Raw genomic sequence first — 24,119 nt, forward strand, 5'->3', positions numbered from 1 at the left:
TTTTTAAACATTTTAACAGGTCACGTTACATTTTAACATAGGACCCCTTATTTGATAGCAGCTTCACAAGTCTTGCATCCATTGAACTTGTGAGTTTTTGGACAGTTTCTGCTTGAATTTGTTTGCAAGATGTCAGAATAGCCTCCCAGAGCTGCTGTTTGGATGTAAACTGCCTCCCACCCTCATAGGTCTTTTGCTTGAGGATGCTCCAAAGGTGCTCAATAGGATTGAGGTCAGGGGAGGATGGAGGCCACACCATGACTTTCTCTTCTTTTATCCCCATAGCAGCCATTGATGCAGAGGTATTCTTTGATTTTATTACGGAAAGCATAGTTCTTCCTTCTGTACCAGGGAAGAAAGTGGTCAGTAAGAAACTCCACACTTTGCAGAGGTCATCTTTACGCCTTCGGGGACCCTAAAGGGACCAACCAGCTCTCTTCCCATGATTCCGGCCCAAAACATGACTCCACCACCTCCTTGCTGATGTCGCAACCTTGTTGGAACAGGGTGGCAGTCCACCAACCATCCACCTGGACCATCCAGGGTTGCACGGCACTCATCAGTGAACAGGACTGTTTGAAAATTAGTCTTCATGTATTTTTCTGCCCAATGCAGCCGTTTCTGCTTGTGAGCATTGGTTAGTGGTGGCCGAATAGAAGGTTTATGCACAATTGCAAGACTCTGGAGAACTCTACACCTTGATGTCCGTGGGACTCCAGAGGCACCAGCAGCTTCAAATATCTGTTTGCTGCTATGTAATGGTATTTTAGAAGCTGCTCTCTTGATCCGATGCATGGGTCTGGCAAAAATGTTCCTCAATGCGCCTTTATCTGCACAAACCCGTCTGTGCTCTGAATCAGCCACAAATCTCTTAATAGTGCGATGATCACGCTTAAGTTTACGTGAAATATCTAATGTTTTCATACCTCGTCCAAGGCATTGAACTATTTCACTCTTTTCGGCAGTAGAGATCCTTTTCCTTCCCCATACTGCATGAAAATGGTGCTCTGCATAATAATGTGGAACACCCTCCTTTAGTAGTTTTTCATTAAATTGGGCTCACCTGGCAATCTAATTATCACAGGTGTCGGAGATTGTTTTCAGTGATCAAAAGAGCCTTGAGACACAATGCCATCCATTAGTTAAACTGAAAAACATAATATTTAATCTTTGTGACACTTAAATAGAATTTGCATAATAATTTGGAACAGGGTGTATTTGTGAAGCATCAATTCCTGAAGCACTTGATGCTTTACATGCTGACCCTTAATGTGAATCTTTTCCAGTCCAGAGCCCATAGTAGCGGAATGCTTAAAAACTGCAAAATGTAAACCATGCCATTTCCCAGAAACATCACGGTTTTAATTTGCAATGATACAAGGGCATCATCTATGCCCCACAAAGTTTTTGCAACATTGCACCATTTGTAGAACACAACAATGTGATAAATCTCTACCACATTTTCTGGTTTTCTTTCACTTACGGTGTTTAAAGAGACACTTTAGGTACAGAAGGCACTCCATCTCAATGAAGTGGTCTTGGTGCCATGTCCCTGTCTGTGTAACCCTGCAATGTTTACACCTAAGCTGCTAATGGGGTGCTATAGCATTTCTATTCCCAACACTTGTTCCTTTAATGATAGAAAAAGATAACCAAGAACCAAGATGGAGGTTCTCAGTTCCAGGATAAAGTTAAATACAGTGGTGTGGATTTATAAACATATTTTAAATATAAGGCATAAGTAAATATATTCAGCCCGCTTGCATTTCTGAGAAAAGTCTATAGCAGCAGAGACAGTGGCGTACATACCGGGGTCGCTGGAGTCGCAGCTGTGACCGGGCCCGGCCCACCATTGGGCCCGGCTGCCCTGCGACCCGGTATGTACCCACTGTGGCCAGAGGGAGAGTGCTCCCTCGCGCGCGCGCCCAGCAACACCACTGGACCCCAGGGAATCCCCTCAGCACTCCCACAGGTAAGGAGGCTGGGGGATTACATTTTTTTAAAAAAACATGAGTGTGTGTGTGTTAGTGTCTGTGTGTGTCTGTTACTGAGTGTGCTAGTTTGTGTGCGTCTTTTAGTGAGTGTGTGTCTGTCTCAGTGAGTGTGTATGTATGTCTGTCACTGAGTGTGTGTCTGTCAGTAAATGTGTGCGTCTGTTAGCTAGTGTGTATGCGTGTTAGTGTTTAGAGTGTGTGTGTGTGTCTGTTACTGAGTGTGTTAGTTTGTGTGCGTCTGTTAGTGAGTCTGTTTGATGTGTTAGTGAGTGTGTGTTTTGTAAGTGAGTGTGTGTCTGTCAGTGAGTGTGTGTCTGTCAGTAAATGTGTGTGTCTGTTAGCTAGTGTGTATGCGTCGGTTCGGGAGAGTGTGTGTCTTAAGCACTTACCTTTCTCCAGCGTCGGACTCTCTTGGCGCTGGGGATCTCTCCGCCCTGATCCGCCTCTCAGCTCCAAATGCGCATGCGTGGCAAGAGCCGCGCGCGCATTCAAACTGCCCATAGGAAAGCATTATTCAATGCTTTCCTATGGACGTTCAGCATCTTCTCACTGTGATTTTCACAGTGAGAATCGTGAAAGCTCCTCTAACGGCTGCCAATGAGACAGCCACTAGAGGCTGGATTAACCCTCAGTGAAACATAGCAGTTTCTCTGAAACTGCTATGTTTTCAGCTGCAGGGTTAAAACTAGAGGGACCTGGCACCCAGACCACTTAATTGAGCTGATGTGATCTGGGTGTCTGTAGTGGTACTTTCAGTGTAATGTGTATCTGCATACACTGGCGTACAAACCGCGGTCGACATGTGTTGCGGCCCCAGCCGCGCAGAGAAAGCGCGCGGTGGGGGGTGCCCACTGATCAGTTTTCGCACCGGGGCCCCATGAGTTGTGTGTATGCCACTGAGCAGAGATGTAAATCAGGCAGCTCGGAACACGGGCAGGATTATTCAGAAAATTAATTCTTCCAGTTCAGCTACTTTGGCCTTACTATTAAATTCACTTTAGTAAGTAACCCTATTAGTTCTGGGGTACCAGTGTAAATTTTGTCCCTATCGTGCATGCAACCATACTAGAAAAGAAAGACCACCTGAGGTCCGTGGCTCATAAGACATTAAAACAGTCTGGGTCATTGAACAGTGAATAAAGCTATGCACAGTATTGCTGCTAACCATTTAAAGAGCAGTAAGATCACATAGGATGGTTGGAATGGCACTTTGGGGATTAACAACTTATCTCCTAAAGGTAACATCAAGCAGTGACTAGGAGAGATCGCTGTTTTTAAATCATAATCATCAAAATAATTATAATTTTTTTACAAATAAATAAAACAAAAAAACTATTTACAAATGGTGGGGGCTGAAGCCAATAAGTTATTCATGTTGTACTGATATTTATTTAGACCACAAAAAAAAATTAAAAGAATAAAAATAGCACTTAAAAGGGTTGTTCCTTATTTTTTGCTTGTAATATCCTATTATATACTTAGACCCCATCCTTTGTTTGGGGCCGCAAAATTTTTAAAATAGGTTACAAGTTACATAAAGTCCAGCACGTTCTCCCTGATCATTTCTACGCCCTCATCACAATACATTATCTTTTTCCGGTCCGCAGCCCAATCAAATGCATCTCATAGAGCAGTATTGTTGGATGTGGGGCTCATGCGTGGTGATCTTGAGCACTAATCACCTTTTTCTGATATAGAAGCATTGAATCCAATGCTTCTCTAGCAGAAGCAGTCAATGCTGCATAGCGCATGTTCACGGTACAAGTGTTCATATGCAGTGAGATAAACAGAGTGACAGCTCATCTTGCTGCTAAATGAGGGAAGGAGGGATCGAAGGAATGTTGGCAGCTGGGAAGGTGGACAAGTGGAGGGGGCAGAATGGTGTAAGGAAGTATAAGCTATCATAGAGAAGGCTAGGAGATGAAAGATTACAATTGAGACTTTTTTTGACTGTCTGAACACCACGCACACAAGGTTCTCCTTGCATCCTACTGTCTTTTTTTTGCACAGGACTCACATTATTCAGTTAGTACAGAGTTCTAGGCTAACCAATTCACTTCTGGCGGAGGTGTATCTACACCCCAGCATAAATCCCAGATTTCTCTGTACAGGCAGCATTTCAAGCAGACACACCCCACATATAATTGCTTGCTCAATGAGCGCTTCAGGTCCAAAAACACAAAGTTGTACTATGGTTGGAATATGGTGGCTTGGGGTTCTCTGTGACCAGCAAAAATAATTACCTTCATCTAATTAGACCAGGAGGTGGTAGAAATAGTTTTGTTTTCTGATTGTGCATCTCTTATAGGATTCTCAGGGACTCACAATACCTACATTTTGATGCATAGTATGTCTCTGAAATATTAAAAATGAAGGCACAGTCGCAGTTTAGATATTGCCCTTCAAATTTGAGGTGGCTAGAGTGGAGTTTCAATGAATGTCAATGGACGGCGTGAGTTGCAAAAAAATGGTCATATTGTGAAAACTATCAGGACTATGGCTTAGCCGTGGACATTTCTGATGGCAGCAGGGATAGCTGAACGTTTTGATATAAGATTTGTGTAGGTGGGCTTGAAAATGAGGGAGTGGTGGCAGTTTAGAAATCATGTCCTGATTTTTCTGCTTTTGCCAGCTCCCACTCTAGTTTTGAACATTTCGCCATTCATTCCTATGGGACCAATTTTGCCACAAGAACGACGATATTCCGTGAACCATTCGGCGAAACATTCCACAAAGTAATAGCACACCAATCGGGAACAATCTGCACGTTTCTGTACATTACTGTCTATGTATTGTAAAAACTGTGGGAGGAGTAAGGGTGGTAAATTTGGCTATAATAATAATAATAATAATATATATATATATATATATGTGAGATAATATTAAGTGGTCTTGCTATGTAATCATGCTATGTTACAAAGACAGTGAGGCAGCACTAAGGATTATGCCCTGATGCAATGGTTGTCACTTGTCATTTCTGACAAAGAACTACAGTATGTACAAGACATTAGCTTTGTAAACCCATTCTTCAATATGAGCTCTGTGACCCAATTTTTAAAACTTTAATACAATTATATTTAAAAAAAAAAAAAAATTCTTAAAACCTTCATTAGTCTGCAAATTGGTCTCCAATGCACTGCGAAAGGCAGGGTCTATACAATAAATAAATTACTGTGGGCAATTACCTGTAGCCTGATGATGTAATGTGTCTGTTCCAAAATGTGATAACCCACTAAAATGGCACAAGGAGCCAGGTGTTAGGAACGACTGCCTTAATAGATACAGGATACACTCATTCGGGCATTGACACTACATAAATAGGTTTTAAAAATACACCATCCAACATATTTCATAAAAACACTGGACTGTGAGAGACTACAAAATAGTAAATTGTACAAAACAATTCTGATTATCACAGGTTTCCAGTAGCTGGGGAATAACCTATTTCATGCTGTGAACTATCCATACCCAAAAGAAATCAAATCATGGTTTGTTTCTTCCTGTTGCACTGGACACTAGTTTTAGAACATATCTACTATGATGAACGGAACATACATTTGCGCTGGTTGGAAAAGGCCTTGACAACATGCTACCTCAAGGTTTCAAGCAGTCTATGGTCATTTGGGATACCCTGTATTTTTATATATGATGCTTTTTCAATAATAAGGAAGCAAACAAAATTCCTCCCTAAAGAACCATGTAAGCGTAAAAGCAGATTTTCGGTTTGTCTGTTTTTACCACCACAGATGAGAATCAATTTTCAATTTCAAAAATGTTCTTTGCAGAGATGGTGGAAACACAGAACAAAATCTAATTTAAAAAAAATCTGCTCACTGACACTCTGATTGCAACAATGTGTGTTAAGTACAGAAACTTTACAAAGGGAAATATAAATATCTTTCTATTACATGTCTATCAACACAGCCTACTTCATATTAGTGAAAAGTGAGTGTTTTCTTATCTATATGAGTCAATCGATGTCTGGAAAGATTTGATTTATCAGTGAAACATTTACCACATACAGTACAGCCATATGGTTTCTTTCCTGTGTGAATTCTCTCGTGTTTGATAAGGCTTGCATTGCTTATAAAACATTTACCACACTCAGTACATGAGAACGGTTTCTCACCAGAGTGAATCCTCTGATGTGTGACAAGGTTGGATGTGTTTGTAAAACATTTGCCACATTCACGGCATGAGAATGGTTTCTCACCTGTGTGAACCCTCCGGTGTTTAACAAGATCTGATTTATGGGTGAAACGTTTTCCGCAGTCAGAACACGAAAATGGTTTGTCTCCTCTGTGAACCCTTTGATGTGTGACAAGATTGGAACTATTAGTAAAACTTTTTCCACATTCAGAGCATAAATATGCTTTCTCCCCAGTGTGAAGCTTCTGATGTGTGACCAGATTGGACTTATGGGAAAAACATTTCCCACAGTCAGTGCATGGAAATGGCTTTTCTCCTGTGTGGACCCTCTTATGTCTAGTAAGATCTGAATTACCTGTAAAACATTTCCCACAATATGAACACTCAAACAGCTTATCAGTTGCTGGAAATTTCTGTTGCTTAGGAAGATCTGTTTGTGAAGAAAATTGTTCAGTTAACACAAAATCTGTCTTTGTGAACTCTTTAGGTGCATACAAGTCTTTGATATTCCTTTCTTCAAGCAATCCTGGCTCTTCTTTAATAAAAGTAGATGTGTAACTTTCAAGTGTATAATTATCTGTATCTGTGAGATTTGCGTCTTCACATGAGGCTGATTCCTCTTTAACATGAGAAATGTATTCTGGTGGTATAAAAATATCTGAGAAAGATTCGTCACCTGATGATACACAAACCACGTTTACATCTGTCACAGATTGGCTCTGCAGCTTTCTGGGTGTATTTTTTCTTCTGCATTTTGATCTCTGAATCCCTTTGTCAGTTTGATAAAAATCTATAGTGCTGTAAAATCCTCCAGGACTTGTCCTATCTGCAGATTCATCTATTATAAGAGAAGAAAAATAAACACTTGTAAACCTATTTAAATTACTACCATGACTTAATAAGAAACAGAAAATGAATAATTATATGCAACTCTAAAGCAGTGTATCAAAGACATATTGAGAGATATAGCTAAATTGGAATAATTTCCTAACACACTTACAGAAACATATACATAAAAAGACTCTTTGCAATTGCCCAGAAAATCCCAAGACATTTCCTGTACATTATTACACCAGCTACCAAGAACCCAAGAGCCTCAGACTGCTTGAAGTACCTGTCAGATGTAACACTACATCCATTCCTCGACACTCTTTAACAAATATACATATAGAGTTAAAGCATATCTTTCACAAAGGTCTTCACTTAGCAAGTGCCTCAGACACACAACAGAGGTATAATTTAGGAAAGATGTAAACACTCGTGCTAGATTGAATGGCAATGTTAGACAAAAGGGCTTATGCACCAAAGCCACTTAAACACCACTATGAACCAAAACCATATGAAGGGATTTTGATGTCGAGTGTCCCTTTAATAATGTTTTACACACACAAATATATATAAATATATAAGTATAGCGAGTAGGGGCAGATCATTTACTAATCATCGTCTTTACTTAGTATTAGTAAATGTGTCTGAAAGACCAATTTAGGTCTTTCAGCCTTTGGGAAGATAACTCCCTAATTCCCACGGTATTAGGGAGTTATCTATTAAGCGGTTGCAAGATGCAGCCGCGGCATAAATTGAATCGGAGTTTCATTCATTCGAATGAAATTCCGATACGAACAAAGTGCCGAATTGAGTTCTAAAACAAACAAACATACTGTTCTCATTCAGTTAGAAGGCAATTCGGCAGTTTCGTCTAAAATGACAGGAAGAATCGCGGGAACACTGAGGAAAGGTAAGAATTGTGGGAAAATTGCTGACCAGCGGAAATAAGGCACACTTTGCTCCTCCGCTGGTCAAAGCTGGTCAAGCAGAGGAAACCCCCATAAGGCAAAGAGTCCCTACTTTGTCTTATGATTTTAAAGTAAACTAAAGAAGAACAGATCCTGAGAGAGGGGGAGAAGAGGAAGAGATTGAGGAAAGGTAATGTCAGGATCGGGACAGGGATCCAACACGCAGAGTACAAACAGTAGCCAGATACGTATACCGGACCTTAGAATGGCCGGACTAACGTAAGTAGTACAGTATAGAATGGTCAAAGACAAGCCGAGGTCGAGGGTAACAGAAGACAGGTAAGCGAGAGACAAGCCGAATCAAGGGTAACAGAGATAAGCAGAGTAAGGTAAACAAGCCGGGTCAAAACCAAAAGGGATAATAGAATACACAAGCACTGAGTGACTAGAACAAGCTAGAACCACGACAGGGCAATGAGCTAATGAAAGAAGCTCTGTTAAATACCCTGTTCAGAGCAGTAACCACGCCTCCAAGGCGTCCTGATTGGTCCTGCAGCAATTGAGTGACAGGTCGTTCCGGAGGAGTGTCCTGATGACAACTTCCTGCCTAGATGCTGTAAAAGGCAGTCACTCCCTCGCGGCCGGCCTTGCATGACCGGATTGACCGTGGGGAAGGGAGCCATCAGGCCATCTGGATGGAGGAACAGCTAAGTCTCTACCTCTTTCGGAGGTAGAGACCACAGGTACCCTGACAGTACCCCCCCTCTCAGATACGCCCACCGGGCGGAATACACCAGGGCGAGAAGGGAATCGAGAGTGAAACGCCCTGCGGAGACGGGGAGCATGCACCTCCTCCTGAGGTACCCAACTTCTCTCCTCAGGACCATAACCCTTCCAATCGACCAGATATTGCAGTTTCCCCCGGGAGATTCGAGAATCAACGATGGAATTGACCTCATACTCCTCCTGACCCTCCACCTGAACTGAGCGGGGAGGGGCGATCGTGGAGGAGAACCTGTTACATATTAATGGTTTTAGCAAGGAAACATGAAATGAATTAGGAATGCGTAAGGCATTAGGCAACGCTAAACGATACGCAACTGGGTTGATTTGAGACAGTACCCTGTAAGGTCCAATATATCGAGGAGCAAACTTCATGGACGGCACTTTTAACCGAATGTTTCTAGTACTTAACCATACTCTATCGCCTGGAACAAACACCGGTGCTGCCCTTCTACGTTTGTCAGCGTGTTTTTTAACCAGCGTAGAATTGTGCAGAAGGATTTGTCGAGTTTGATCCCACAACTCTCTTAAATTGGCAACATGAACATCCACCGACGGTATCCCTTGAGAAGAAGACTCCGAAGGAAGGATGGAAGGATGAAAGCCATAATTCAAGAAAAAAGGGCTAGAATGCGTAGAATCACAAATGAGATTGTTATGTGCAAACTCCGCCCAAGGAATCAAACCGACCCAATCGTCCTGGTGTTCTGAAACGAAACAACGTAAATATTGTTCAACTTTTTGGTTAGTGCGTTCAGCAGCTCCATTGGACTGAGGATGATAGGCAGAGGAGAAATTCAATTTGATGCCTAGTTGGGAGCAGAATGATCTCCAAAAACGGGAAACAAATTGGGAGCCTCTGTCAGAGACAATCTGGGAAGGTATCCCATGCAAACGGAAAATCTCCCTGGCGAATATCTCCGCTAATTCGGGCGAAGATGGGAGTTTAGGTAAGGGAATGAAGTGAGCCATTTTAGTAAATCTGTCTACCACAGTGAGGATGACAGTCTGCTTTTTAGAGATAGGCAAATCAACAATGAAGTCCATTGCCAGGCAGGACCAAGGCTTTTCAGGAACCTCTAAAGGGTGCAGAAATCCGCATGGAAGCGAATGGGGTAGCTTGGTCTTGGTACAAACTTCACATGCCCCGATGAATTCTTTAATATCCTTGCGTAAGTCAGGCCACCAAAAATCTTTAGAGACCAGCGCATAAGTCTTGCGGATGCCGGGATGCCCAGCCACCTTGCTGTTATGGAGATAGCGTAGCACCTCCAGTTGGAGAGCGGCAGGAACGAAGTGTCGATCCCCAGGGGTCTGTTTGGGTGCCAAATGCTGAAACTTCATGATCTCAGAAAGCAATGGAGAGTGAATCCTGAGATTCGTGTTCGCGATGATATTCCCCTTAGGAACTATGGAGGACAGAAGTGGTTCAGTTATAGTGGATGGTTCATATTGACGAGACAATGCATCGGCTTTAGAGTTCTTAGAACCAGGTCTATACGTAAGTACATAATTAAAGTGAGTGAGGAACAAGGCCCAGCGAGCCTGCCTGGCGGACAAGTGCTTCGCCTCCCCAATATAAGACAAGTTCTTATGATCCGTTAGAATAGTAACAGGGTGTAGCGTCCCTGTCGTAATGTCAGGATCGGGACAGGGATCCAACACGCAGAGTACAAACAGTAGCCAGATACGTATACCGGACCTTAGAATGGCCGGACTAACGTAAGTAGTACAGTATAGAATGGTCAAAGACAAGCCGAGGTCGAGGGTAACAGAAGACAGGTAAGCGAGAGACAAGCCGAATCAAGGGTAACAGAGATAAGCAGAGTAAGGTAAACAAGCCGGGTCAAAACCAAAAGGGATAATAGAATACACAAGCACTGAGTGACTAGAACAAGCTAGAACCACGACAGGGCAATGAGCTAATGAAAGAAGCTCTGTTAAATACCCTGTTCAGAGCAGTAACCACGCCTCCAAGGCGTCCTGATTGGTCCTGCAGCAATTGAGTGACAGGTCGTTCCGGAGGAGTGTCCTGATGACAACTTCCTGCCTAGATGCTGTAAAAGGCAGTCACTCCCTCGCGGCCGGCCTTGCATGACCGGATAGACCGTGGGGAAGGGAGCCATCAGGCCGTCTGGATGGAGGAACAGCTAAGTCTCTACCTCTTTCGGAGGTAGAGACCACAGGTACCCTGACAGGTAAGTTCAGCATGACAGTGCCGCTTTAACCCCTTAAGGACCAAACTTCTGGAATAAAAGGGAATCATGACATGTCACACATGTCATGTGTCCTTAAGGGGTTAAGTAAGAATTTTAAAGGCACACTAAGCACTAGAGCTAGTACAGCCTAATGTAGTGGTTTTGCTGTAAATAGCTTAGTCCTGCAGTCTCATGTTTGCAAACAATGCCTTTTCTATTAAAGGTCAGTGTATACATTGAGCTGTAAGAACACCTCTAGCTACGGTCACTCGGAAAGGCACTAGAAGTGCATACTCTTTACAATCCTGCAATCTTTGCATGGCTGACATTCCGCTTTCTGATGCCCATGAAGGTGCTGAACACACCCCAGAGATGCATTAGTATAATGCAGGGATGTCCACCCTGCGGGCCGCATGCAACCCAGGACCGCTAACAGTGCGTTCCGGTTGCAGTCTGGGTAGAGAGGGACTGGACTGGCCCACCCAGGCTGACAACCTGTGTCAGTCCGAGGGGATTAATGAATGTTGTGCTGGGAAGGCTGGCGGCCGGAGGGAGCACTGTGAGTCTCCCTTCACCATTCTCGGCAATTCCATGTCCATGCTCCACCCTTGCATGCAAGCCCCGCCTCACGCCCATAAGTCCCGCCCCTGATACAAGCCCCACCCCACATGAGCAGGAAGTGGTCAAAAATTGGCTCCCACAGTCTTCAGCGCCATGTAAGCTTCAGCTAATTGATCAGCGACTTTGTGTGTATGTGCTTGCTAAAGAGTAAGCTTGTATTTTGTGTTTCAGTGAGCTTGTCTGTAGTGAGTATGTGTGTGTGTAAGTGAGCTTGCATGTAATGAGCGTGTGTGTAAGTGAGTGTGTGTGTGTGCACAAGTGAGCTTGTATGTAGTGAGCGTGTGTATATATACATATATATTATACACACACACGGCATAGTGATGAATGTAATTTTGTGTATGATTTGTCAGTGAGTGTGTGTGTGTGTGTGTGTGTGTGGGGTGGGGGGGTCTGTGTGTATGTCTGTGATTGTGTAAGTCAGTGATTATGTGTACATCTCTGATTGTGTGTGTGTCTGATTATGTGTGTGTAGGTATGTGATTGTGTGTATAGGTCTGTGACTGTGTGTATATATCTGTGATTATGTGTGTGAATGTATGTTATTGTGTGTCTAGGTATCTGATTGTATGTGTGTGTGTGGGTCTGATTGTGTGTGCATGTATGTGATTGTGCGTATAGGTCTGTGATTGTATATGTGTGTGAGGGTCTGTGATTGTGTGTGTGTGTGTGTGTGTAGGTCCATGATTGTGTGTGTGTATTTGTAATTGTGTGTGTGGGTCTGTGATTGTATGTGTATGTTTGTGTATTTATATCTGTGATTATGTGTGCGTATGTGACTGTGTATAGGTCATTGATTGTATGTGTGTATATTTGCTATTGTGCGCATAGGTCTGTGAGTGTATGTGTGTGTAGGTTTGTGATTGTGTGTGTGTATATCTGTGATTATGTGTGCATTTACATGTGTATATATTTAGTAGATAGTTTCCTAATTTGGTATCCTTGAATATGGCAATTCCACATAAAGATAACAAATAAGGTAATTACCTACTAAACAAAATTAATAAAAGGGGTTTTAAAGTTTTATTATATAACTTAATTATATTATAGATTTTATGTGTCGCCCAAGATAATTCCTCTGCGCTCAATGCGGCCCAGGGAAGCCAAAAGGTTGGACACCCATGGTATAATGCATCTGTTAGGAGTTTCTGATTGCACAATACAGCGATTGCCACGCATGTGCAGTAGATTCCCAATGATGCATTATGGGGAAGCAATAGATTAGCCAAGAACATTATTGCTCTTAGCAGGGGGTGTGAAGGTGGCTACGATGAGAGAGAAAAAAAAAAAAAAAGGGATATCTTATTTTAGTCTTAAAACGGGGCACTCTAAATTGTAAGAAATCAAAGTTTGTGTTACGAATGTTAGAGATTCCCTTTAAATTCACTTTGAATTTTTTACAATTTACACTTTGTGCATAATTCTGTATAGTCACCAACGAATCACCAACTTTCATACCAAGTGAGTCGAATGGTTTACGATCCTCCATTATACCATCAGGGTAATCGTCCTTATGGTCTTCTGAATGTGCCCACTCCTACATAGAAAGACAGAAAAAAGCATAACTTGATGGGAACTATATATGCACATGATACGGCTTTTAAACATTTCCTTGGCTTTATCATACTCTATAAAATGACTCACATCTGACAACAGCTGAATAATCCTACCGGTCAGTTCAAGGATCTTCTTTTCATTGTTTCTGTCATGTATCAGTGAGTTTGGTGGAGGTTCCATGATGACTTTCTCTGTTTGAGTGGAACTTTCGGACACACACATGTGGCAGCTATGGTCACTATTTTTCTTCACAACCATATAATCCTAAAATTAAAGAAATACTAATAAATCCCATTCCACGGAAATGACTCTTCTTTTCTGTGCATCCACTTGCTGTATTATTCTTTGTATACTCCACCAAGACTTTCTATGCAATATTATCTAAATTACTGTTTGACTAGTGTCTAAATAGAGAGTAGATAGAATTTCTATAAAGAAAAAAAAAAGTCTAAACATCAGTAACTTGCTTCCGAATGACCACTTTGTACTTTTCTACTTGTGACCTTTTGAGATTTTTGCCTCATTAGGTTTACATTTGAAGAACTACCTATAGTGTCGTTTGTAATTCAACGTGTTATAAAAACTAGATAATCAACCTATAAAAACATCCCGACTCTTAGTGTTACACAATGCAGCCATCTTGCTGGGAATGTGGGTAATGCACTAATGTAACACCCAACCTTTGTTTTTCTACTGACTCCTGTCCCTTTACACTATTTGTCTTATTTGGGAGGAGGAATGGTTTCCCTAAGTAGAGTGAAACACAGCATGATGGTCTCCTTGCCAGCACATCGGTCTGAATCGAGCAGCATCTGTCACTCAATTTCTATGCTCCGACAGCAAAGTGTGTTCTCCTGTCAATTAATTGTCTGTATAGTGTCATTTGTGAAAAATTGATTTACAGGTGCGTGGCAACATCTATACATATTTTTTGGAAAATGAATACATTTGCGCGCAATTCTATTAACAAAAATGTAAATCATTTCACATAATACTTTGTGCAACTTGATGAGTACAATTCAAAGCTGGTTAGGCAAGTATTCACTCAACGTATATCCATCTCACTTTCCTTTTACTCACTCTTCCTCTATTTTTATTTTTTATTTTTTTAAATATGTCGGCTTCATCCAAGGTTAGAAGATTGGGGGGTAGAATAATCATGCCTATCAAACTAAAATAGTTTCCACCAGTAAAAGAACAATATACTTCTACTCATCTAATATGGTCAATTTACAGCTTGTCTTTACAGTATGCATGTCATGTAGGATTTGAACTAGTGCTATAACTAGGCTAGTGTTGATTTACTAGATCGCATTGTGGCCAACAAAAACAAGTCGATAGCAATGAGTATGAGGCTATTGTTATTACACTTTAACTAGATCTTTATACAAGTCATTTACAAGCTAAAACAATATTATTTGTATTGAAACATTTTATAATGAGCAGACATCAAAGGAATAATTAATGTCAACTACCTACCACCAAACCAATACCAATCACGTAAAGAAGCTGCTAGTTGTAAATCTTACGGGGAAGAGGGGTTCTAGCATCCCTGGAGAGTCCTTACTATACCTTGTAATTGTCAAAAACTATCTTTCAATAAAGGCTGCAATTTGAAAGTCTACCACTAGGTGACTTAAGGTGTCAGTCATTGTAAGGTTCAGAGTAGGAAGAGTTGGTACAATACAACCATTCCCTATAACACCCTAGACCAGGCATATTCAACCTTCGGCACTCCAGATGTTTTGGACTACACCTCCCATGATGCTATGCCAGCATTATGGGTGTAAGAGCATTATATGGGGGGGGGGGTGTAGTCCACAACATCTGGAGTGTCCTAAGGTTGCCTATCCCTGCCCTAGACCCATGGAAGGCTAAACTAGCCTTTATTATTTGCTTGCTAATTGTTCCCTCTGAGGAAGAAACAGAGTGGCAGTGTAACAATGAAATAGTAGATGTGAACACCAAACACGTGTTGCATCAGGAATGCAATCGGTTTCTTCCTCAGAGGGGGCAATCAGCCAGCAAATACATTTTTTATTGTGTACAGGACTTGTTCCAAGATTTACTTAAATTCTAAGTACAATAATACAATAATATTTATAAAAGTTTTACTCATTGCTATCCATTCAGTCTTCTTGGATTTATTTCTGAGGTATAGAACCTCTCACTTAGTTTGATAGCAGTTTACTATCTCTTCCATGTGTTTTGTAACCATTCACATTAAGCACCAAATTAGCTCCAAATCCAATACACTGGAAAATCCCTCACCTCTCCTGTCAGCACGTAGATGATCTCCAGGGTGATATTCAAGACCATTTCACCCATCTTACTTTTATAATTGTCCATTATCTGTGTGTCAGGCATATTCTCTGAGGATGAGCTATCGTCTTTATAAACATTGCTGCTGATGGAATTATATTCCATATATTCCATTTCCACGGATCCTAACCTACAATGACAAAATAAACATGTGTATGGGTACAATGAATTATAGTATTCCATATTCTTAGCAGTGATTGTATTCCCAATACATTATCCAGCTATGCAGTCAATTATCTCTGCTTTGGTTTCTAAGCTCCAGGACATCAGAGTTGTTTGCAGAGCATAATGTGAGATTTGTAGGAGACAAAATCCCTCCATTCAGTTTACATTCTAAAAAAAATAATACACACACTAAATCTGTGTGAACACAAAGATCAGATCATGTAGCAATGTATACACAGAGTTGGGTGGAAAAAAAAGTTAAGCAAAGCACCCTGTCACTCCAAATGACAACCATGGAGGACTTACAACATCGCAACCACATTAAAATATGCGGCATCCCAACCACGATATCAGCTAAAGAATTACCACACTACATGCAGAGACTACTAGTGACAATCTTACCTCAGCTTGTTGCCAAAAAAGTTGTCTACCATGTTGAAGGATCAACTAAATTGTTGCCTAATCTGATCAGGGATGTTATCCTCCGCTGTTTGACTTTCCAGGATAAAAAAAAGCCAGATTATGTCTGCCTTGAGAGGCAAAAAGCCACTGACCTTTGAAGGTGCATCCCTATCTTTTTTTTTTTTAGGATCTCACCGGAGCTACGCTCCTAGGGCGCAAATCTCTAGGACCGGCTACATCGAAACTACGAGCTGAAGGGATAGCTTACAGGTGTGGACCATCTGGAACTTTAGTGGCCTCGCGCACTCGGTGGCAGAGGCATTCACCTTCCTAACATCACTGGGCCTGTATGACTAAACCGCAGACCAGACTGCGGCAACCACCGCTTAAACCTGGGACCCTGCTACAGTGGTCCCATTTGTCCCGAGAGCCGGTGGATCGCAAGATACAGTTACCTGACTCCACTTGGAGTTGGCACTACTTAGGAACTGTCTTGCACATAGCTTACTGCAGATGTGTACCTGTTACTGTTTGTTTCCTCTCTACACTCTTCTTTTGACTTTAAGTTTGTTTCTAATTTTAGTTCTCACAGGCAACTAGTTAATAGGATAGAAATATGTCTTAAAGACAAGGGGAGTCCAGACGGTAGTCAACTAGCGACTGATGGACCTTCCATCCCCCCTCTGCTGAACCCTTGGTTAGGGGTACACCCCACCACTGAAGAGGCAACACTCTCTCTCACTTATCTATACCAGGCGACATCATTATAACACTATGAACCTAACAAGAGATATCTCCTACACAAGCCTCTCCAGGCCAATCTGAACCCCAAATACCGAGGTTAATTACCTAAGCATCCACACTCATTTATATGCAGTACGTCCATTAGTTCCTTGTGTAGGTTTAGCACGCATATTTCCACTCTCGACTCGAAGGACCCCTCAGACTTGACTCCTACATACGCATTGTAAAATTGACTTTGCAGGCAAACCTACTTGCAACTACTTGTACATATAAAAATTGTGCTGTGTCTTGGCCAAATAAGTGCTATATTAATGTACAACAGTATTGTATTATGGCCTGTTACATACCATGTTTTCTGCGAAGCACTTCTAAAATAAAGTTTTGGTTTTTTTTTAAATGCATTCATTATAAATGCCCTATTACAGGTGTAAAATATGGAGACACTTTTTGATCCAATTTTGTTATGATGGATTAAAAAAAAAGTTTGTTTGTTTAATATGAAAGCAGATGTATCTTTATTAAAATGTATGATCACTACATGATACAGTTTATTACATTGTTTATTATTATTTTTCTCATATAATTCTATATATTTCAAAAATAAAAATAATTGAAAGAATGCAGATGTATCACTTTTTAAATCCTTTCTGACAGTTTACATTACTGTTATGTATTTGTTTCTCTCACACTCATTCAATACACATGTTGTACACCTATTTGTAAACGATATGTACAACAACGTTTTATAGTCTTCACCTGCATGAGGACGTCCAGCACCAGATAAAATGAATCTCACTATAATTGAGTCAATGCTTTCCTATGGGGAAGGCCTAATGCGCATGCTATAATAAATAAGGGACTGCCGCTAATAGTAAGGAAAAAAAAAACGCTCCTTGAAAGGTAACAGTCCTCCATTGGTTTGAATAATGTTTCACAGAGTACATTCAAGGTTAAGGAGACACTCCACTGTCCAAATACAGAATAAATTAAACATCACTGTTTAGTAGATACACCCCAAGTGAATACTTGCATGTATTTAATTAAACATTTTTCCATTGGAGTTATATCTAAAAACAAAAACAAAGTTTAGCTAATAATTCAATTATCAAAACACTACAAATTGGGGGATTACCCCTTATAACCTAAATAAGCAATGCAAAAAAGGAAGAACCAAGAATGTTTTGTAGGTAGTTAGTGACAAGTGTGAGGTCACAGAGTTTTTCTCCACTACAGGGTGGTACGGGAGAGATCAGGGAAGAAAGTAAGATCCATCTCTTCGAATCTGTACGGTATCTTCTTTCTAGTTGCGTTCAGGAAAGTAGCTTAATCTCGCCCATTCTGAAATTATACCAGTAAATCGCTGGAAGAAGTTGCCGAGCTTGGCTGAGGTTTGGGCAGACGGAACATACCTTTGAGTGTTATGCCCTTTGCTTGTTTAGGGGGGTTGAAATGAGGCATTTCTGCCATGGTGATGCTTTCCGATATGCCCCTGACCTGGAGGTGTTTTCACCTTCTCCTATCTTCCTGTGCTTCCAGTTGGTGGTCTAGGAGAGCTTGGGCTGAAGTAAGGTCCTGAACCTTTTTCTGCAACTCTGATATCTGTGATCTATGTGTGGTCTGTTCCACTGCTGCCATGCATGCAGTGAATCCCTGGACATCTTCCCTCACCTGTGAGATTTCAGCAGAGTGATTGCTTGAGATCTGCCAGCAGAATGGTGAGAATTGCAGTTGTGACAGGGGGAGAGGTGGCTTCTTTCATTGGAGAAGGCTTGGATGGGCCCTTATAGCCCAGATCTTCCATGTTGTGGTTTAAGTGAGTCTGAGTCTGAAAAGCCATCTAGGACTGCCGGCATATTGGGCCCACTCTCACCATGCGGTCTCCGAAGCAAATCTCTGATATCGGCTTTTTATTTCTCTTCCCCATCTTGTAGTAAGCACCTGTGGGCTTTGCAGTGGGTTGGGGTGTCCCCTGATCTGCCGTTATTTGGGCAATTGTAGCTCCGCGGACCTAGCTCTGCCCCATTTATATATTTTTTTTAAAGTTATTTTCTGTCCAATTTTGGTGTGTAACTTTCAATAAACGTGTGGTTATTTATTTTATTGGCTTGTAGTTTTTCCTATTAGGATTTTTTTTTTTTTAATTCCTTAAAAAGTCTAATATTAATAAAATTATAGAAAAAAAAACTATTTTAAAATCATTTGGGGAAAAAAAGTCATTTTCGTTTCAGTTTCGGCCCTACTCCTAATCTTAGTTCGTTACCTGTATAAAAGACACCTGGGATCCAGAAATCTTGCTGATTGATAGAGGATCAAATACTTATTTCACTCAGTGTCATGCAAATCAATTTATAACTTTGACATTTTTTCTGGATTTTTCGGAACGTTTTTCTGGATTTATTTTTTTTGTTATTCTGTCTCTCACTGTTAAAATACACCTACCATTAAAATTATAGACTGATTATTTCTTTGTCAGTAGACAAACGTTCTAAATCAGCAGGGGATCAAATACTTTTTTCCCCTCACTGTATCAGAGATATCCTGTTAGGATAATATTTTTATATAAAGTAACAAATAGTTGTAATGATAGTTAAGTAACAAACTGGAGCATCCCATAGGGAGAGGGACTTTAAGTTCATGTTTTCATGCAGGAACTTTTCACCACTTAGCTAATAGACCCCTATGAAATTGATGGATAATCTAATGCAAAGCAGCAATCATGGCAATGAGGGAAGGAGGGAAGGAGGAAGGAAGGAACGAACGCACACTTTTTTTCTTAAAATGAGTAATTTAATCCAGAAATTAATCCAAGAAAAAATACAAATAAGTCAACGTTTCAGTTCATTTCACAAACTTTCCATAGGACATTTAAAAAAAGAGTGCATAAGAGGCTGGAGTGCAAAACACTAAGGATTGTGTATACAGATATATATATATATATATATATATATATATATATATCTGTAGAAAGAAAGGAATGGTATATAATTTATTGTATGGAAACAGATTTAGTAATGTACAGATCATTAATTAAGTCTCACCCCTTAATTAGGTGGAGATGTGTTATGAGTGAAAACTGCAATGGGAAGCTATTCAATGATGGGATGTTACAGTTTGGCAGAGAATTGCCCACTGGAGGAGGCACTGTTAGGTGATTGGTGCACAGGAGTAAAGAGGTGTGCCTATCTTTGAAATTAAAAACCATGAAATTAGTATAGGACAGGTTTATCTTCTGTGCACTTAGTTCTCACTAACATTAAGCTACACGTTTGATACTGCTGTTTAGTGTGTCTCTGCTGCCAACGATTTTGATTTACAGATCTGCTTTGAACCTTTCTTAATTAGTGCTTTACAGCTTTATTTAGATGTGTTTAATTAGAGGAGGGGGGATTGTGATAATTAGTTTGCACATGACATGGGGATATCCCATAAACATGGAGAGTAATTTTCCATGCCAGTGGTAACAGTTTAGCTGACCTCTCCTCTCTTATAACTGGATAACTATCTCCACTCATTTTTCATCACTGTGTTTTATTTTGAGCATGCCGATTTTATAGTGATAAATAGATATTTGGGGGCTTTGTTGGAAAACTTATAACCATATATATTCAGGAAGATAGTACATGTTCTGGCTGAGTCACTGAGAAGTACTACATATGTAGATAACATACCAATTAATTTTCCTACAGAGGCAATGCACAATAAAGCTTGAGAAAGGGAGTGTTTAATTAGAGGAGGGGGGATTGTGATAATTAGTTTGCACAGGACATGGGGATATCCCATAAACATGGAGAGTAATTTTCCATGCCAGTGGTAACAGTTTAGCTGACCTCTCCTCTCTTATAACTGGATAACTATCTCCACTCACAATATATAGCTGCAGAATGTGATTATTTATTTTTTGTGTGCCTATTTTGGGCCTGAAGTAAAATAACAATGAAGACGGTAAGCATATTTTTTTTATCTTACTGGTTTTAGTTTTAATGGCCCTCTGCCACCTCACAGTTATAAGGCTAACGAAGGTAGGTAGGGTTCACTTATTTTAAGGGGTGTTAAACTCCCCCCCCCTTACCTCCCCCAGTATACTATTATTACAGCTGCTATCTGCGGCCAATAGGTGGGCACATTAGGTCCCCTGGAATAAAATTGGGGGGGAGGGGGCAGGGGAATGACACTAGGATGCCATACCTTTTTTTTAAATGGCTTCCAGCTGCTTCTGTCCAGTTCACGCACATGGGTGTGGGCACAGGTAGGGGGGTCTACGCCTCACCCTCCCGTTATTTTACTGGCACCAGTTTGGCTGCCCAGTTTGTATACAATTAATGATCTTGCCAACACAGGCTCACGTTAGCTGTTGGCATAGGGAGATTTAAAATCTTCCTTATAATAATATTGACCTCTGTACGTTTTAGGTTTTTATTTTTAACGTTGGTTTTTAGGGATCGACCGATATTGATTTTTTTTAGAGCCGATACCGATATTCTGTGAACTTTCAGGCCGATAGCCGATATAATTTGCCGATATTCTGTACATTTACCATTTTGGAAAATAAAAAACTATTTCTAAAGGTAAATGCACAAAATATACATGCCACGTGTAGTGGATGCAGTGTGTTTAGACAGGGGAGCTGTGTATGTGTGTGTAGTGGATGCAGTGTTTGTGTATATAATGCAGTGTGTTTGTATAGTGTGTGTATCTATAATGTAGTGTGTGTGTGTATATATAATGTAGTGTGTGTGTGTATATATAATGTAGTGTGTGTGTATATATAATGTAGTGTGTGTGTGTGTATATATAATGTAGTGTGTGTGTGTGTATATATATAATGTAGTGTGTGTATATATTGCAGTGTGTATGTATATAATGCAGTGTGTATATATATATAATGCAGTGTGTGTGTGTATAATACAGTGTGTGTGTAGTGTGCATTATATATACACACACTATACAAACACTGCATTATATATACACACACAGTATACAAACACACTGCATTATATACACAGTGTGTTTGTGTATAATAATAGTGTGTGTGTGGGGGCATTTTTTATTAAAAAAAATTTAATTTTTATATTAAATTATTTTTTCTATATATATTTAATTATTATCATTTATTTTTTGTTGTCCCCCCCCTCCCTGCTTGTTGCCTTGCCAGGGAGGGGGGATATGTTAATCCCTGGTGGTCCAGTGGCATTGGCTTAGCTGGGGGAGGGGAGGGAAGTGGGGTGGGCAGCAAGCGTTTACTCACCTCCCAGCAGCTCCTCCAGCTCCCCAGTGTAAATCTCGCGAGACCCGCGGCCGTCAGAGCTGGCCGCGGGTCTCGCGAGATTTACACTGGGGAGCTGCTGGGAGGTGAGTAAACGCTTGCTGCCCGCCCCCCCAGGACCGCCGGACATGTAATGAGCCTGGCGGTCCTGGGAGGTATTATCGGCAATATCGGTATCCCTATTGGCGATACCGATATTGCCAAATATCGGCCGATTATATCGGTAAAACCGATAATCGGTCGATCCCTAATATATATACACCTGTATCCCTGACACTATATTTCTAAATGTGCTCTTTAGGTGGCCAGCCCCCTTTCGGTAAAAAAGGTAATTTTACTATTTTTTTCAGCGCTGTGGGGTCTCTTTGCAGCTGGTCCTAACCTGCCTCCTTAGCTGATATTAGCATCCAATTTGACAATTTCAGCCAATCCAATTGGAAGGCTATTGCGCATGCGTGACTAAACCTCAGAGATGCATTGCGGAGCGTTCGGCATCTACATGCAGAACGTGAAGACCGTGAACTTCAGTGCTTCACTGACCCAGGAAGCACCTCTAGTGGCCATCTGAGTGGCTGCCACTAGACCTGTTCCTAGGTAGTAATGTAAACACTGCCTTTTCTCTGAAAATTAAGTTTACATTAAAAAGCCCGCAGAGACAGGCTGTAGCTACCAGAACTGCATTAAAGGATCACTATAGGCACCCAGACCACTTCAGCTTAATGAAGTGGTCTCGCTGCCAGGTCCATCTAGGTTTAACCCCTTTTTGCTGTAAACCCTATGGGTTAATCCAGCCTCTAGTGGCTGTCTCATTGACAGCTGCTAGAGGCGCTTCTCACTGTGATTTTCACAGTGAGAAGACGCCAGCGTCCATAGGAAAGCATTGAGAATGCTTTCCTATGAGACTGGCTGAATGCGCGCACGGTGACGTCAGAAAAGGGAGGAGAGTCCCAGCGCCGAGGGAGCCTGGCGCTTGAGAAAAGGTAAGGGATTAACCCCTTCCTCCCCCTTCAGCTCCACGGGAGTGGGACCCTGAGGGTGGGGGCACCCTCAGGGCACTATAGTGCCAGGAAAACTAGTTTGTTTTCCTGGCACTATAGTGGTCCTTTAAGCATTAGTTGTTCTGGAGACTATAGGGTCCCTTTAAAGTAAAGCCTGCTGTCACATAGTCAACCCTCTTATTACCGCAGGTTTTTAAAATAATTGCCTGCTGGGTACTAACTGTAAGTGGGCAAATAGTACTTGAAATAAGAAAATAGTTGAGATTATGTATTTGATTAGAATCGGTGCTTTGTAGATATTCTGCATTCTATATTTGTTATAGTGTTCGGATATAAAAGAACAGATTTTAATCCAAACCCTGAATGCATTCGGCGATTGCTGCAGATTCCCACTGTATTTCACTTTAGAAAATATAAGAATTGTCATTGCAGTCAGAAATCAGTGATTTTCACTGGATTTTGTTTAGTGAATAACTCTGTCAATGTTTTCCCTAGATCTGCTGTATGAACTTAAAACATTTTTTCCCCCAAAGAATCATATTTTAACAGGGATGCCTTTAAACATAATTTGCTCTGTTGAGAAATTTCATAATTTTCAGTATTCCAGATTATAACTATCAACATTTGCACTTTTTTAACAAAAATGAAAAAAAGAAAACCTTAAATAATCAGACCTGTGTGATAACCCTTTGATTAACAGGTGTGATTAGCTAAGGCCTCAGTGATGTGAATACAGTTAAATCAAGCTGTCAAACCAAGTCACATCCCACTGCCCCAATAATAGCAAATAAAAACAGGGAGAAATGGATCACCAACCTCAAGTACGATTTTTCGTGCGCTACGTTAAGGCTTTAAACCGGAAGTTAGCAACCTGGAAAAATCTGGGGTTTCCGCTCCAGTGCATTTCCGAAACCTGCGTATCAAGCCTCGACTTCATTCACAGGTACCGCCAGACACTACTGGGCATATTTCTCTACGCATGCGCAGTTGTACTTATGGGCAGAAAGCCCTCGTTATAATGAAGTGCGCATGTCCGTCACAGCAACTTTATTAGTCTCCTTGTCCGAAAGGCGCGTGCACACGCCGATGCTACTTCCCCAGCACCACCAGCAACACCATGCGCGAGCGTCTTTCTGCGCGCATGCGTATTTTGTACTCCGCGTCTGCGCTCTCGATTTTTATTTTTT

At 41.1% G+C, this 24,119-nt stretch overlaps 2 protein-coding genes across 2 annotated transcripts in view; one reads left to right on the plus strand and one right to left on the minus strand.

Moving 5' to 3' along the window:
* Window positions 1-24,119, plus strand: part of CLP1 (cleavage factor polyribonucleotide kinase subunit 1) — a 386,408-nt gene that overhangs the window by 286,514 nt on the left and 75,775 nt on the right. The gene's annotated exons all lie outside the window — the stretch shown is intronic.
* Window positions 5,094-23,831, minus strand: LOC134575476 (gastrula zinc finger protein XlCGF48.2-like). The gene is made up of 5 exons (XM_063434781.1): window positions 23,749-23,831; window positions 15,310-15,490; window positions 13,126-13,302; window positions 12,940-13,018; window positions 5,094-6,981 (listed from the first exon to the last, which is right to left on the minus strand). The coding sequence occupies exons 2-5, from the start codon at window positions 15,472-15,474 to the stop codon at window positions 5,930-5,932; spliced, it is 1,473 nt and encodes a 490-aa protein (XP_063290851.1). The 5' UTR covers window positions 15,475-15,490; window positions 23,749-23,831; the 3' UTR covers window positions 5,094-5,929.

The sequence above is a fragment of the Pelobates fuscus genome, chromosome 10 (genome assembly GCF_036172605.1).
Source record: "Pelobates fuscus isolate aPelFus1 chromosome 10, aPelFus1.pri, whole genome shotgun sequence".
Taxonomy (NCBI): Eukaryota; Metazoa; Chordata; class Amphibia; order Anura; family Pelobatidae; genus Pelobates; species Pelobates fuscus.